The following is a 17,602-nucleotide window of genomic DNA, read 5'->3' on the forward strand; positions in this document are numbered from 1 at the left end:
TAACTATTTTGACTCCAAAAGTTCTAGATGAATTTTCACCATTTGGAGCTCAGACACATCACTTTTCAGCAAAGATGTATTACCCCTACAGGTTTCTATTTCTTTCATTTTCTTGTATTAGTAAAGATTAACTACACCATGATACAACGCACTAGTCCTGTATTTTGAAATTACAACAATTATTTCAGCTTGGAAATGCCATAGTGTTCTTGATCTGTCATGCTCTGATTCAAAGTGACCTCATTAAGTACCTTGCTTAACATACCATCCTTGCCTCTTTTTATGAAATATTGTTCAGTCACGTCAGTAATGCTTTAAGCATAATGACTGAAATACTTATGGTCAATTGTCCACTAGAAAGCAAATCTCTTCTCAAGAGGGAAGAGGAAGCTTTCCAAACCATGACCTTATTTGCAAAGGATTGGAGCTTTCTTGGCAGAGCTATAGATAAAATCTACATAACACCTTTCCTCCATAGGGCAATGACCATCATTCCTCTGCCTCCTGCATTATTCACCACCACACAGGAAAAGACAGGACTTAATATTTTCAATATTTTGTAGTTGAGTACTGTGATTACAATTACTTAGAGGCTCTCAAAAAAACAGTTTATTCAACATCTGCAACTAAAGATCAAATGAAGCTGTGGAAAACATCTTAATTCTTTGGATGCAAAGAGCTGCCTAAGATATTTAAAATACTTATGCAGATTGTTTGCCTGTCAATCTTTCTTGTAACTTGCTGGTTGCTGTGACTTAGAAGGAACAATGATGCTCTTCCCATTTTACAACCACATACAAACTTTCTTCCATATTCACTTTGCAGTGCAATTATATTTCCTTTGCACAACTATTATTTATAATTGTTTACACGAAATCATTCTCACTTCCACAGTGGCCAGACACAGAGAAAAAAATAGAAACATCCGAGTCTGGGTTATTGCTTTTCTTCAAAGCAAGGAGAAAGAGGTTACAATTTCAGCAGCCTACTCAAGAGGCAATGCCAGGTAAGAGTTTCAGGTACTTAGGGTTGGGGAATAGCAGACAATTAAAGAAGTGTAAATATTATATTTTTCCTATTTTCTGAAATGTTTGCCATTTCAGAGAAGACATGAGTACAGCAAAATAACTGATTCTCCCAATATGTGCAAAAAGCAATACAGGATGTACAAGGAGACCATGGAATTGTTTTGGCCACGGGCTACAGTTTGTTTTTTCTCCACTTTATTGCAGAGGGACAGGGAATCAGAATAATCAAAACTGAGTTTTTAATCAAATGTAACAGCTTAGTAGTGCCTTTTAAACAAAGAGTTAATTTCTTGTTTGTTACCCTGATTATGTTTTGGGTATTGATTAATTCTTTGCATAGTCATAGCTAGAATTACATATTTTTAATATGCTCTCCTTGAAAGTATAAAGATTAAAGATTTAAAAAAATCAATCAGAAAATATTTATTAAAAAAATGTTTGCTTTTTCAAAATAAAACCACCTTTGTTTCATTAAGCATAACTTTATCAATGTCGTTAGCTGCAGGGAACAATGGGGTGTGTAATTAGAAGATCCCAGATCAACACCTGGCCCTGGGCTCATGTCAAAGGCTTAATTTCAGTTTTTTTTGATCATGGGTCAGTTTACATGGCAAGAGGCCTGCTGGCAACAGATGGGTCGACCTGTCTTGAAGTGGGAAAAGGATCCTCGGTCAGGAGTTAGCAGGGCTCATTGACAGAGCTTTATACTAGATTTGAAGGGGGAAGGGAATCCAATCAAGCTCATTAAGGGATGATCCTGGGGGTGGCAGGCCAGGGTAGGAGCTGAGATCAGTAGCACAGCTGAAGTGCTGTTTTCTTATGGGCAAGAATCAGGGGAAGGTCAACAAGGAAGATATCCTGGTAGGAATCTGTTACAGACCACCCATCCAGGATGAAGAGGCAGATGAAACATTCTAGAAGCGGCTGGGAGAAGTCTCAAAATCACTAGTTCTATTCTCGTGGGGGACTTCACCAACCGGATTGTCCACTGGAAACACAACACAGCAGATAGGAAACAGTCTAGGAGGTTCCTGGACTGTGTGGAAGAGAACTGCCTGACACAGCTGGTCAGTGAGCCAGACGTCAGGGAAGGACTCAGGGGTGATCTGGACAGGCTGAAGCAATGGGCTGAGGCCAACTGTAAGAAGTTCACCAGGGAGAAGTGCCGGGTCCTGACCTTGGGTCACAACAACCCCACACAACACTACAGGCTGGGGAGAGTGGCTGGAAAGCTGCCTGGTGGGAAAGGCCCTGGGGGTGCTGGCTGGTGGCCAGATGAACATGAGCCAGCAGTGTGCCCAGGTGGCCAAGGAGGCCAACAGCAGCCTGGCTTGTGTCAGAAACAGTGTGGCCAGCAGGACAAGGGCAGTGATTGTCCCCCTGTACTCGGCACTGATGAGGCTGCACCTCAAATTCTGTGTCCAGTTTTGGGCCCCTCGCTGCAAGAAAGACATTGGGGTGCTGGAGTGTGTCCAGAGAAGGGCAACAAAGCTGGTGAAGGGTCTGGAGCTCAAGTCTTATGAGGAGCAGCTGAGGGAACCGGGGTTGTTAAGCCTAGAGAAGAGCAGACCTTGTTGCTTTCTACAGCTGCCTGAAAGGAGGTTGCAGGCAGGTAGGGGTAGGTCTCTTCTCCCAGATAACAAGCAACAGGACAGAGGAAACAGCCTCAAGTTACAGCAGGGGACAGTTAGATTGGATATTAGGAAAAAAATATTCACTGAAAGGGTGGTCAAGCGTGAGAACAGGCTGCCCAGGGAGGTGGTGGAATCACCATCCCTGGAGGTATTTAAAACACATGTAGATATGGTGCTTAGGGACATGGTTAAGTGATGGACTTGGCAGTCCTGGGTTAATGGTTGGACTTGATGACCTCAAAGGTCTCTTCCAACCTAAATGATTCTGTGATTACTAAGAGATATTCAGTTCATCCTATGTTTCCTCAGAAGACTTTTACATAATTTAGTTAAGCATAGGCATATCTAACATGCAAAACCCACTTTTCACTAGGGTCTAAAGTCCATCAAATATCCTACCGTACTTTGGAAACTACATTCCCAAACACATCTACTGTGATTTCCAGCCTTTTCAGGTGGCCGCTCACAAAAGGTAGGTTATGCTCCTCACCAGTAATTCCTGCACCTGTCCTGTCCATTGAGGGACAGGCAGCACTCATGACTGGTTTCCACAGGTGTGAGAAGGAGACAGCACATCAAAATTTCCTATCATGTGAGACACATTAACATGTCTTAGACAACCTTAAATCTACACAGAGAAAGAGCCACACACCCACCAGCAAAGGACCATAAAGTAGGGGAGCTGCAGGGTGCTGCAAGGAGCACAAGCAGCAGGGAGGAAGGACAGCTGTGCTCCTGAGGGGCGCTGGGAGCAGACATGGTGCAATGAAGCAGAAGCAGCAGCCCATGGAGGGGACAAGTGGGACCTGGAACCACGTACGCACGCCCCACCGTTCTGGCCTGCATCCTCAGGAGATTCAGGCCTGGCTGGTTTCCTGAGGAGAACCTCCAGTACTCATGGCAATTCTGGGAACGTTATTTGACCCTCACAGAAACATTTGATTCCTACCAGTCCAGGAAGTGATTTTAATGGTGCATTTGACCACTGACAGCATAATCATATTGCTTATATTTACTCAAAGAACCTGCTTTAAAGAAATGGATATAAATTCTACCTTGTCTACATCTTACCTATCACTACAATGTTATGGTGGAAAGTATACTGTAATTTAGTTGATGGGTCTTTTGTTTTTCATCTGAGCTGGAATCACAGCTTTCAAAGCAATGTCATTCCAGAGCGCCACTGGGCATCCCTATACTCTCCGTATTACCCAGTGACACATGCTTACATAGTGCATCATCCCAATTATCCAGGAAACTGAAACAGCTCAATCATCTTTTATCAGGTTGTCCAAACAAGTCTGAAAAGCATTCATTTTTCACATTGCTGAAACATGCCTTACTGAATGGACTGTCAAAGCCGACACAAATCTTGCAGTGGGGTACCACCACCTACCAACCTGGCTGCATTAGAGAGCACACTTCGTGTCACCATGAAGGAGGCACCAAAAGTTATAGAGGTAAAACAACACTGTTGCTCTGAGGGAAAAAATGTCTTTGCTGAGATTTACCGAAATACCAAAAAAGATTAGATGGAGAGAGAGAAAAAGGAAAAGAAAAGCTGCAACTGAAATCAGTGAAAAGTAATATATAATCAGCTTGGTTTGAACACTTGTTGAAAGGAATTAGGCAAGGCTGCAAGAGCCAAAAAGGAATACCAGTGTCTTCAGATATAACTATTACTTTTTTTACAACTTGAAGATCTCAGAGAGAAAACAGCTCCCAGATTTTGGAATATACTTACTGCAGGTAGCAAATATAAGATATATATGCACCAAAACCTTCCTAGATATCAAACAGAGTAATCTGTAGTAAGCAGTGCAGTACAGAATGTCATCAAAGCTATAATTCTCCCACATACCACCCTGTTTTCCATCAGTAAGCACCCACCTATTTACTGTGACTCCAAGGAACCTTCTCATGTATTTGAAGTTGAACTCATGCATATGAATTTTGCTCAGGTAAGTACAGTAGCAAGGTACAAGTTGTCACAGACAGAATATTGAAAAGACTCGCTACATCGGCCCATTCACGTAATTACCAGAAGAAAAATCTTGATTTCGTTTTTAAGAGTCTGAACTGCCAAATGCACTGTAGCATTTAGAATCATAGAATAGAATCACACAATAGTGTGGGTTGGAAGGGACCTTTAAAGATCACCTAGTACAATCCCCCTGCAATGAGCAGGGACATCTTCAGCTAGATCAGGTTGCTCAGAGACCCTCGAACCTGACCCTGAATGTTTCCAGGGATGGGGCATCTGCCACCTCCCTGGGTAACATGTTCCAGTGTTTCATCATCCTCATCACAAACAATTTCTTCCTTATATCTAAGTCTGAACCTACCCTCTTTTAGTTTAAAACCATTACTCCTTTTCCTACTATTTTCCTAGGATCTTCATCTGGAAATGTCCCCTAAAGATCAGGAAAATATTCCTGACATGGAAAACAGTTGGCAAATTAGTGTCTGCCTCACAACATAAGATCTGTAGCTCTAAAAACAATTTAACAGCAAGTATCTTAAAAAAAAATAATCAAAACCGCAGACATGACAGCAGTTGAAGTACAAATGCACAAACCAGCTTTAAATTGGTCAGCTCAGAGGGCTACACGTTGTCACCACAACCCTGACCTGCAGGGCTGTCATATCCAAAGACACCAATCAAACAAAGTACATAAGCACCTGTTCAACTTTAAATCCCGTAAATTAAAAATGATGAGCCTAAAATTCACTGTACTTTTTTCAGACACTAGTAGCACATGAATGGGTTCCTGTGTTGACACAAGAACAGCACACAGCAGCATTGTTTGCTCAGACATGTGTGTCTGAGAAACTTCTTTTTCCACACAGCCCCTGGCAGCGTGAGTTTTCAGTTGACAGCTTGGCCAGAAGCTGTTTTTAAGTTGCTTTTAAGCATAACATCCAGTTCTCTGGGCCATGCCTCCTTTCCCATGTTTTCTTGTAAAAACTTGAAATGGAAGGGAGGATTCCTCACGTCATTGCTTCATCCTGGCAGCTGATTTATTTATATTTGAATTCAGATACGAAGGACTAAGATTAGGACTATGCAAACAGAATACACTGTTCAAAATGTTCGAATTGTTTTAGCATCCAGGCACCTTCGAGAGCAACTGACTGATTTATCACTACAGCAACACAAAGAGGCCTTGATAACTTGAATTCTCAAGAGAGCATCAGGTTTTTAAGTCTTGCATTTCTACAAAAGAGAATAAAGATAATGCAACGTCCTAGACAAAGTACAGGGCCTGGAGGACAACGTCAGGAAGAGCTCACATTTCCCGGTTTTTGTCCTGACCTCACACTGACATTCAGACTATGTGTTTCTCTGTATCACAACCTGTTACGGAGTAGAAGGACAAAAACTGCAAAGGGGTGCTCCTTCTCTTGCCAGCTGAGCCCTGAAAGCGTGCAGAAACCAGGAACTCTCAAGCGGTGTTCACATATTAAAAATGGAGACATCCCCCTGTTCCATAATGCATATTCACAGAAGAGCAGTGAACCCCTTTTGTACCCTACCAGCCTTCAAGGCAATGCAGAACAATAGCCGAAGCACCTGGCAAGGATTTAATCTTCCTTCTGCAGGTGCTACAGCTTCACCAAACAGGTTCCTTCATGCTTCTCATGACAGGGATGAGGAAGAGGTAGGAGGTGGAGAAATTGGGAGTGGAGTTGCGCTTGGGAAGAAGGAAGGGGTGGGGGGCAGGTGTTTTTTAAGTTTTAGGTTTAGTTCTCATTGTCTTACTCTGATCTGAATGGTAATAAACTAAACTAATTTCCCCAAGTCAAGGCGGTTTTGCCCATGATGGTAATTGCTGAGTGATCTCTCCCTGCCCTTATCTCAACCTACGAGCATTTTGTTACATTTTCTGTCCCCTGTCCAGCTGAGATGGGGAGTGACAGAGCAGCTTTGGTGGGCGTCTGGTGTCCAGCCAGGGTCAAATCACCACAGCACTAAACAGTTTCCAAGACAAAATAACTTCAATAGTCAAATATTACGCAATTCACATTAAAGGCCTTTTTTCTCTGCTCAGGCTTCGCAGATTCTTGTGTCCTGAAAGTCTTGGATATAATTCCACTGTGCTTTACAATATATATTTTTTTCTGTTACTTTTAACTGTTTAACATCATCTTATCATTAATATGTATTTTATCTGTTTTGGATTACACACTGCTTCCTAATGTGTTTTTAGAAAGCATTAGTTATTCTAAACATACTCCATCCAAGGCCCTGACGGCAGCAACTTCTCTTTACAAGATCTCAATGCCTGGCCACTGCTCAGCCCTCCAAGATGCACAGAAATTCAGGACACACAAGTCAAAACCATTCAGGTAAACAAAGATAAGCATAAAAATCAAAGCATCAATGTTATTTCCCATGAAGATAATTACAAATACCCGTAATTATAATTCACCTGTGTAGATTAGCCCATACGTGGATTTTGCACTCAAGTCAAAGGAATTCAACATGTGCCCAGGGTTCCTCTTGCTTGCTGTTTATATTGGAGACAGAGGACACTGGGATATTTAGACACCAGAATTGGGATCTGTTTTTCTTCCATTAAAAATGGATATGGGGAAAATGATCTACATGTAGAAAGCACAGGGTGAAATGAGGGAAGTGAAAGGTATGCTAATGTTTCACAACGCTTGAGGTTTCCTTGAAGCCATATGCTTTCACCTCCCCTACGATTCCTTTGAAGGTTTCTACAGTATTTCCTGAGTTCCCATTCTAACAGCACGCAACGGTTTTCCAGCAAGATGATTCCGTTTCATTTCCAATATACTTGTAAGAAATGTTGGTTTGAAGATACTGATGCAACAGTACTGTTTCATGTGAAGAAGTTCAGGTACATTTATCTGTTTAAGCACAAGCTTGTTTCTTTTGGAAAGAATTCCAGAGCCATAAGTCATATTTTTAGACATGAGAATTGGAAGAGTAGCAGAGGTTAGAGCATGTTTCTGAGACTTTTGGGTGTGGTAAGACAAGCACGATTTAAGTGTATGTGCTTAGAAGATATCACTACTCAGGTTGTAAAGAAAAAAAATAAAAAAACCAAGCACACCAGGGAGCAGATTAATATACTTGCTATTACCAATAAGGTGAAGGAAAAAAAAATATCTAGGAGGCAGCATCATTCAGCTTTCAAGCACATGCTATACAGATACAGGAGTTTCCTTACTTCGAATTCATACGGCATTACGAAATGCTGGAACTGCTGATAGTAGAGAAAAACCCAAATCAAACAATAGTGCAGGCTTGCCTTTTAGTGGAGAAAAGGAAAAGATGTCCTATACCATTTGAACTAACCACAAAAATTATTCTGGATTTCAACACAGTATTTCGCAGACCATTGCCTTTCCAATCCCTTAGTATTCAGACAACCATATGACTGAAACACTAAAACAAATAGATGCTACCAGTATTTCAAACATTAAGTGATTGTAATAATACCTAGATGATAGGCAATATACTGTGTTAAATTTTAATTACAGGTAGACTGGATGGAATTGGTTTATCACTAGACTGAAAAATGCCAGTCAGGTACAGACTTAAGCCATAGGTCTGTACCAAGATCACATCCCATCCAATTTTATCTAATCCACAAGTGGTGTTTCTGGGATTTTTTGCAGGGGTGGGGGGATGTTTTAATTTTCTTACAGTAACAGGCATACAAGCTAGGACTTTATAGACAAGTTCAAAGCTGAATTTGTATACACCCAGCAAAGCAGAAAAATAAATGTAAATGGTAAGGACCAATAATGATGTCGTATTAATCCACTGTCATGTTTTTAATTACCTTCCACACCTTACAATGCACAGACCCCAAGTTTGTGTTGTGATAAAGCATTACTGTTATGCTTGCTTTCTTTTCGTGAAAAAAAATGTTCTCTTCATTCTCCAAGGACTCAATTGTTAAGCAATACCAAGTAGGATGGTGGTTTCAAGACAAATGGTACTGCACATGCTGTGATTATGGTTCTCATCTAATGCAAGATATCAAATTACAGTCTCTTTAATTAAATAGAATTTCCTTGGAAGACCACTACCACATTTCCAAAGATGCCATCATATCTCATACCACAGCAGTAAAACAGTCACTGAAAAATACTGAAATATCTAAGATGAGCAGAGCATTTAGGAATTATATTCTTTCTAAACATCAGCTACTGACTAGAAAAATGGTGCAAGAATGAAAGGACTATTTGAAGAAAAAGAATCGCTTTACTAAGCCTGTTAAAAAGTCAATTTCTCAGAGCATAAATGCCCATTCCCTCTAAATACCTCATTACCAAAAGCCTTGGAAAAAAAAAGGTAGGCTAATGAACAAAAGCAGCAGCCTAGCCTCAGGCCAATTCCTGCTTTTGGAAATGCCTGTGTAACCACTGATGAAACAGAAAGTAGGCATATGTGCATGTCCACCAGAAAGAATCTGGCCTGGTGTCTGAATTACACTTGTAAAAGATCTTGTTATTTGAATAACTCACTGTTTAGACAGATCAGGCATTATTGGCTGTTCTTTTTTCCTTGCATCCACTGTCGGCTCTACAGGGGTAAGTACTACAGCAGCACATGAGACTATTGACTGGTATGAGTCTTCCCGGCAAACTGTAAAGATAAAAAAAAAATAAATAATCTCAGTGTTAAAGGGTGAACTCAGTTTGTATTTTAAATATTTAAAGGAAAAAAAAATATAATCAATTCATACTGTGATAAACAAAAATGCAAACAATTAATCAGACTACACTGTGGTTACCTGCAATGAAAACCTAATTGTTTTTCATGTTTCCTAAAGTGCTTGCTTGGCACTTTTTTTTTCCCCCCCAACAGACTGACACCCCCATCATCATTTACTGTGTTTTACCTAGCACAAGATCAGATGTCAGTCTGCTCTAGCTCATTGGTGCATCTGCATCCTGAAAGGACTCACATTGCAATAAATGACATCAGAATATGACGCACTTGTTTCTCCTTTTTCATCACAAAACTGAAATGACTGGAAATCATGGAAATTTTCAGACAAACCTCCCAAATTAAAAATACAGTCTTTGTAAGAACACAGATGTGAGAAAATCTGATTAGTGATATTTTTTTTTTTTTCTTTAACTGTTACCTCCCACTTTAATACAAAAAGGCCAGACCCAAAAGTTCCAGGAGTGGCATCTGATATATTGATCCATGCTTTTCATTAATACAAATTACCTATGTATTACTGTGCTGGATGATATGACTTAGACAACACTTAGAGCTAGAGGAATGATCATGTATTTCAGCTGAGCATCTGGCTCAATTAGCACTAGTAAATGAATACCCAAAAGTTCCTGACCTCCAAACAGGCAACTGTATTTGTTAAAAGTTATACATATTCTAAATTCTTCTACTGATTTTGAAGACACAGATTTATTTCCTTTACAGCAAGGTGCACCTTTATGAGCCAAATAAAAGCTGGAATTAAGAGATAGCTGTATTGAACACAGCACAGCAGCTTCCTATATTATACATTTATGGTAAAATGTATCATATCTAAACAAGAATATATGTGATGACTTATCTTTTAAGCAGTAAGACACATGGTATTTTATAAGTAAACCATACATAACTGTTTTCATAGAGTGTACACGTGCACATACTCAGTCAGTAACACAGCCTGTAAAACAGGGATGACCACGACAAATTCTCAGCAATTCAAAACCAGAAAGAACCTATTTTACAAGTACATACATGTACGCAAGATTATGACAGCTGGGAACACTGAACTGTGGCATTTATCTATCACTGGAAAACTTGTTTGTGAGGACTTTCCTAACTTCCATTCTCCACAGTCACGTGCCTCCGTGCTGCCCACAGGCAATGCACCTGTTGCAGAGCCTATGCTCCTCTTACAAGAGGAGCAAAGCTGAAGTAGAACTCCATCCGTATCGCCTTGATTGGCTCAAGAACAACTAACTGTGGTGGTTTACCCTAAGCACTCCAATTACATTTCAGCGTGGATTCTGCACACATCAACAAGATACACTGCACGCCCAACAAACGCGCTGGAGCGGTAACTGGTGCTTTAAAACAGCTATAGAGTGGGTGTTAAGGAACAGGTCAGAGGACGGCTGTATGTTTCTACAAAGGTCAGAAAAGTGCAAAGGTATTTTTGTTTTCAGAGGAATTCTGAGCAGTTCAGTAAGCAGCAAAAATGGCTGGAGCACTAGCAGATTCTGGCAGGAAGAAAATCTTCCTGTGGAGTACACGTAATTAAGTTTATTGCATTTTAAGTTCTCCAGCATTGCTCATGCTTGTATTTTTAAATATTAACGTGCACACTGTGTTAAGACACATAAGATGGCCAATACTGAAACCTTACCTTTATTTTTCTTTGGAACCAGTGCTACTCAAGATCTTTGTCACTACCACAGACACCCATCTCCAAAACATGGTCATACCCTAAGAGAACTTGCTATATTGCCTACAGTTATACAAGTAGGATACACATTTTAGCTTCATGCATAACAAATTAAGGAGGGAATTAATGCAAAATACATTGAACTAAAGACATTGCATAAGAAAAAAAAAGTGATTTTTGTCCTACTATATTATGTGCAACCAGCAGACCATCAACTACCAAGGTGCCATTTGGTGGGCACCAATGTACAAAATAGCATCTTCTCATTACAACCAGCGACTGAATATGTGCAAATAAGAACATTTATGTCTATTTGACTCTTGATTTACAGTCAAAGAATTGTAAAAAGACAGGTTTGTCAAAGGGCAATACTGTTATTCAGTGCCTGAATTTTAAACCGAAATGCTGATAAAAATGCGTGAGTAAAGGATGAAGCAAATACATTTTTCTTTAAAAGACCTGTGGTAACCCTTGAATAACTAGTTATTACTTTAGAACCTGTAAAAGGTCTGGTGCCTATGGAAGCATCACAGGGCAGGATCATCCCTAGATCAGCCACTGTCCATCAGAGCAGTTACAAAGAAAGTTAAAAAACAGGAAATCACAAGCAACAAAGAAGACACTGCTAGTCTCCTACCCTTTACAGAAATTCCACGAATTAATAAAACTGTGAAACTGCTTTTGTTTAATAATTAATGCTATATAGGCATTGTATAACCCCCTAATTTACAGCTGAAGACAAACCCAGTAGTCATCCAGTGACCTGAGCTCACGGAATTTATTATCCTCCCATTCTAGACAGTGATACTGTCTGGCCTGGCTTTTGAAAACCACTACAATTCCTCCTTTTTATCTCATCTCTGTGCATGCAGTCAAAAGTCATTATGGGACACTATAATTAACTAAAATGTCATGAAACAGCAACAACACAGTAGCAAGTAATTTTCACCTATTGAAGTATATTCTTTTATTATCTGTTCATAACTTTCATTAAAATAATGAGAATGTGCTTGAATGTGGACTCTTTAGCAATGATGGGCACGGGCACTGTTTCACTTAAGAGAAGTCTGAAGAGTGAAATGAAAACATTCTCCTTAGGTGTACCTTCTCTTCTGCACCTTCATTTTTAACATACAAGTGGCTTACATTACCCCCCAAAAAGCCCATTACCGATGTATACATATGGCACCCTTCGTGAATCCAAATCTGTTAGATCCTCGAAACACCGAACAGTTACACTAAGGGATTACCTCTTTTAACTTTAAGTCCTCTCACGTGTCCAACTTGCACTTTAACAAGCAGCAAGAATTTTACAAATTCAGCCTTACCACATGAATTGGTAAGGAAAATAGAGAAAAGCAGAATTTTCAGTAATCTAATTTGGTGTTTGAAAAAGCCAATGTAAACAGCTGCCCCAGCCAATTACATTATTCCTGACGTGAGTGTGCAAGTTAATCCCATGCTCACCACCTTAAGGGCCCAGCCATTCAGCCAGTTTCCAACCCACCTCACTCTGCTCATCCAGCACATACATCAACGGTTTGTCTGTGAGGATCTTACGGGAAACAGTGTCAAAAGCCTTACTGAAGTCATGCCATACAATATCCACTGCTCCAATAAAGAAACCAATAAAGAAAATTTTCCCATCTATCAGCTACATGTTTACAATGGCACACAAACATTAAGTACATGTTGTAGGTAGAAGTTCATTATCACACTTGCTGTTGCATACCTCCACAAGTGTGGAAAAAACTCCAAAAGCATCAGCATCAAGGGAAACAATCAGCTAATTTTATACTACATGTAGCAAATTCTTTAAGTTCTAATAGTATCTCAGAATGTGTTATGCATGGAATACCTTCTGAAAAGAATGAGTAATTTGCAGTAAGGTGGTATTTTTCAGTACCATTACATCTCCTTTATTCACAACTCAACCATTACATGAACTAGCTAATCAATGTAGTGAAATAATACAATTGGAGGAACATCTTTGCTATGTATTAATATTAAAGAAACATGTTCTTATTGAAATAAGAGACTACACATACCAACTACAATTCATATAAAGGATAACTCTACAGAAAGATAAAACAGTCTAACTTCATATAATACTATTATAAAAAAACTGTACTGCTTTTCAAGTTGTACAATTTCTCCCCAGATTCTTCAGTTTCTACTTTGATGATGCATAGTTTGTTTTCTTACACTGCCAAGTGTTTTAAAAATACCCTATATATTTATCACTAGGAGTGCTGGCTTGGACTTACCCTAGTTCATTACAAGCAGCCCCAGAACAGATCTCTATAGCTAGAGAAGAAAAACATTAGCTTTTGTTTTCTTTGCTGTTTCTTACAAGAACAATGAGAGTGACTAATTAAACAGTTTTATTCTACTTTGAACCAACCAGTGAAAAAAATTTAATTCCCTAAATAATAGGACAGTAGGAAGCCTTCAGCAGCTACTGAATAGAATGTATCTCTCTGGAGAATAAAAAGATTTTTAAGCTCTAGGGCTGTCATTTACAGCATCTATTTCAAACAGTGTTAATTGTACACATTTTTCCCTTTTTTCGGTTTGTGGGTTTGTTTGTGTTTTTTTTTTTAATAGAAAAGAAAGAAAATCTAGTTATCACCACTCACTATTAAAATAAAAACCTCCCTTGACACAAGATGCAAATGATGGTTAGATGAAATTAGCAGCAAGTACTACCTGCTTAGAGAAAACAGAAGGGAAATGTTCATATGCAGTGTGCAACGAAGCATAAGGGATTCATGACAGAGGAAGACAAAAACAGTGAAGTATTTCTGGATTTCAACAAGCTGAGCACTTACTCGGTGTACAATTATAAGTACTTACACTTGTGCTTATAAAGTTTAAAATAAACAGCTCCCATTCTTCAAGAAACACACCAAGTCTGGAAACAACTACTGTTTTATACCAAAAAACCTTCTGCTTTGGTAAAAAATGAGGCAGCCAGCCAGGAGCATGGAAGATGCTAAGTACTTTCCCCTGAAATATCTTCCAGCTGCCACCGCAGGAGGCAGGGGACTGAAGCACGGCAGGGAGCAATGTCCAGATCCCTAGCAGCCAATTACATATTCCTTTTACTAATGAAGGCCAGCAGATATGTTTTAATTACTCCAGAGCACCAATTCTCAGTGCAGGCATTTACATTTTGGCACACTGTTTCCTAAAGGTGGCTCTGCCATGAGCAGGCACCCTGAGGTGCTCTTGAGCAAAGGACAAGGAAGAGCTGCAAGATATGCAAGCCATATGCAGGTTCTTCGAGAAAAGCAGCACAGGACAAAGAACTGTTACACGAGGACAGAGAGTTTTTGCTTAAAAAAACCCCAATCCACAATGCAAAAGCCAACCAACCAACCAAAAAGGAATAGAGGATCTACTGTAAATTCCTTTAGTAAATTGGTCTAGTTTTGAGGACAAGAGCTGAGGAAATAGAAATAACCACTCCAAACGTGCAATTCAAGCTATTTACAGGAAGCCTGCTGACACTAGAAATAGTTTACAAGAGAGGATCTTGAAATCTAGTCATTAATTCTGTCATGTGCAGTAGGAACAGTGGTTAATCGCTGTGCTAACCTCTTCCTCACAGCATCGGCACGTCCTCCAATATTCTTGGTCCATTCGGTGTGCTCAGACAAGAATCACTGTTCAGACCTGTCCATCAACCCCAAACATCACCTGCATGAAACACTTCAGCAAAACCAAGTGTATGATTTCAGTTCCACACCCTCTTTCTCAGCCCCAGAAATACAAAGTCTTTAAATACTTTGTTATTAAACCCTAAAGCCCAAGCAGACTTTGAGGCTCTTTAAAACAGAACCTCAAGGTACTCTGCATGAAAGCCAATTTTGCCCATCCACTTAAAAAAACCCCACCATCCTAATATTAAAAAGTAATTAAAAAAGTGCTTTTGATTCCAGACTTGATGATAGTCTTTGGGGAAAAAAGAAAACTAAATGGATCTCTATTTTATTATTAGTTCAACAGTTATTCCAGGGCCTCTTGTCCCTTAAAACCAGCTACGTTTCACAATATTGGTCAAATGAATACTTAAGAGAATGAGACTATACGAACGCTCACAGTCCCCAAAGGGTTTGCTGTAATAATTCTGCAATAAAACCACAGGCCCAATTCTTAAACACAGCATAGTCACAATCAGAAATTTTGTAACAGCAACAATTACAGGCCCATTATGGGCAAAATGAATTACTTTCTATCGGGTTCTTCTGTTTCCTAGCTCTTCTGTAGTATTCAGGAAGAGCAGCACACACATATCTGCTTTGTGCCACCCACACCGGTACCCAGTGGGGAAGGGGACATAACCCGGCGTTAGGCAGGAGCCAGGGAATCCTTCTAACACACCAGCAGCTCTGCACCCTCGCTTTTGTATCCTAAGCCTGTTTGCTGTCACAAGCCACTGCGATAATATGGTAATAGCAACGCATGAAATTTGCACCTACTGACTCGTACTCTATGTATAATAAATCAAACTGTAAGAAGCAGCATTTGCTGCTTACTTAATGTTAATGCTTGATGGAATGCTGCCAGTAGCATTGATACTGAATGGAAGGGTATATGCCCTGATCACCTAAGGACCCTACAGACACAGCAAATGATGGAAACACTGACTGTTAAAATAATCACCTAGATAACGCTGACACTGGTGGCCCAGTTCTTGCACATTTTGACAGAACAACTGTACTTTGCTCTCTCGCAAGGACAGGGCAGCGCCTTAAATCCTGCTCAGTCTTCTCAAGCAGCCTCTCCGGTTCACGACGACTCGCAGACTTGCTTTGTTGTGTCTGTATTTGCTAATCCCTCATGGATTTTATGAATTTGTTCGGTTACTTTCATCCTTGTGCAAACTTGTAGCATCTGCAACTCCTGTGGAGTTTCAAAGCTGAGCTATAGGTTACATGAAGAAATACTCCTATTAGTGCACTTTAAACTTGCCACCGGCTAGTTTCATTTGACTCCCCCAATTTTAGTACTGGAAAAGACAATGCACAATTCCCCCTTCACTTTCCACTCACAGTTTTACAGACTTCTTTTGAATGCTTTGCCAGTCATGTTTTTTACAGGCTGCAGAATCTGCCTTTGCTCCTGTATGAAACCTCTTTCCTTTCTCTGGCCACCCTGCTAACCTCTCCACAAACAACTGCTCCTTGTTGCAATTCCTGCAATGATGGATCACTGTAGCAATACCAGGGGAAACTATAACTGCAATCACAGAAAGTTTTTCAGCTCTAACTACTGTACATCTAAAATAATCTAAGTATAACTATTTATGCTTCAGGCTGCTTCTAAAATACTTCTTATTCACAGTGAACTACTGAAAGCAAATACTGTTCCAAGCAGCCTGCACAGGATTTGAAAAAACAACTTTTTAAAATAAATGCATATTCCATACCCAGTAGTAGGCTTTGCTTCTCAATATCAAAAAAACATCTTTTTAGTGTTAACATTAGGACTTTCAAAATAACAACTGACTTTCATTAGCTTTTGGCAACGCTGTTGGTCAGGATGATGTCACAGGCTTGTATTTTTAGCACTGTAGGGCTGTAACTTGTTTTGTGATGTGGATGTGAATAAAAAACACACGCATGACGGAAAGGTTACGATGACAGACTAATGATCTGAGCCCCAGTAATCACGTCTAATTCTGCCAAACTCCAGGAAGCGTCATAACTGAATGGCACGAATACCCATTAGAATAAAAAGTGCAGGTTTAGTCATTTGGTCTAGGAGGCACAGTAATAATCACCATGATGCCCATATAAGTGCAGCAAGTTTAATCACGGAGGCTTTGAAGATAACTGGTGAAATTAACTTAGCACAGAAAACACCCACGGTAGGTTCACGGGGCAGAGGAGGCTCACCCAGACCTCCCCTACCAGCACCGCATCTGCCGTCCTTGGCTTGTACACAAGCCTGAGCTCTCAGACCCCTGGGTCCTCCTGGCTTACCAATAAAGCCATAACGTGCAAGGCTGCCAGCAGGAGCACTCACCAGGCAGCAATAAAGAAAAACACCACAGTCCCGGGTGATGGAATAAAACAGAACAGCCAAAACCTCCACTTTTCCAGTGAGAATGCAAAAGGTGTTACTGAAAGTGCTGATTTCAGATGGCAGCATAAAGCCACCCCCTGGTAAGAGCCACAAGGCACCAGAAAGTGGGGAACACTCATCCCTCCTCCGAAAGGACACAGAGGAAATCCCAGCAGGGATTTCACCAGCCACAAGAGCTGGGTGCCTCCAAATTAGCTTTTCAGCCAATGGAAAAACAATTCTTTTAGCTCTGGTTTTGATCATGTTTGGGTTTCTATTTAAGCTGTGTGATGTCTTCAAGAAAAGGAGAGAAATGGGAGCAACTGTGACACTGGCATTTTAAAAGGAGAAATGTAAGAAGAGCTGCAGGGCATTTCTGTAGGCACAATACATGCCCCTGAAGGAATGACTACTCTAACAACAATATCCTCAACTCTTACCGCAAGTAAAACTGTCA

General features: G+C 40.2%; 1 protein-coding gene across 5 annotated transcripts in view; it reads right to left on the reverse strand.

Moving 5' to 3' along the window:
• The window catches only part of CCSER1 (coiled-coil serine rich protein 1), a 713,303-nt gene that overhangs the window by 528,591 nt on the left and 167,110 nt on the right, over positions 1–17,602 (reverse strand). For all 5 annotated transcript variants that reach the window (XM_055702311.1, XM_055702315.1, XM_055702326.1 and 2 more), the window contains exon 5: positions 9,170–9,290. In XM_055702311.1, coding sequence (XP_055558286.1) covers positions 9,170–9,290 — 121 coding nt within the window. The remainder of the gene's footprint in view (positions 1–9,169; positions 9,291–17,602) is intronic.

Source organism: Falco cherrug, chromosome 1, assembly GCF_023634085.1.
Source record: "Falco cherrug isolate bFalChe1 chromosome 1, bFalChe1.pri, whole genome shotgun sequence".
NCBI classification, from domain to species: domain Eukaryota; kingdom Metazoa; phylum Chordata; class Aves; order Falconiformes; family Falconidae; genus Falco; species Falco cherrug.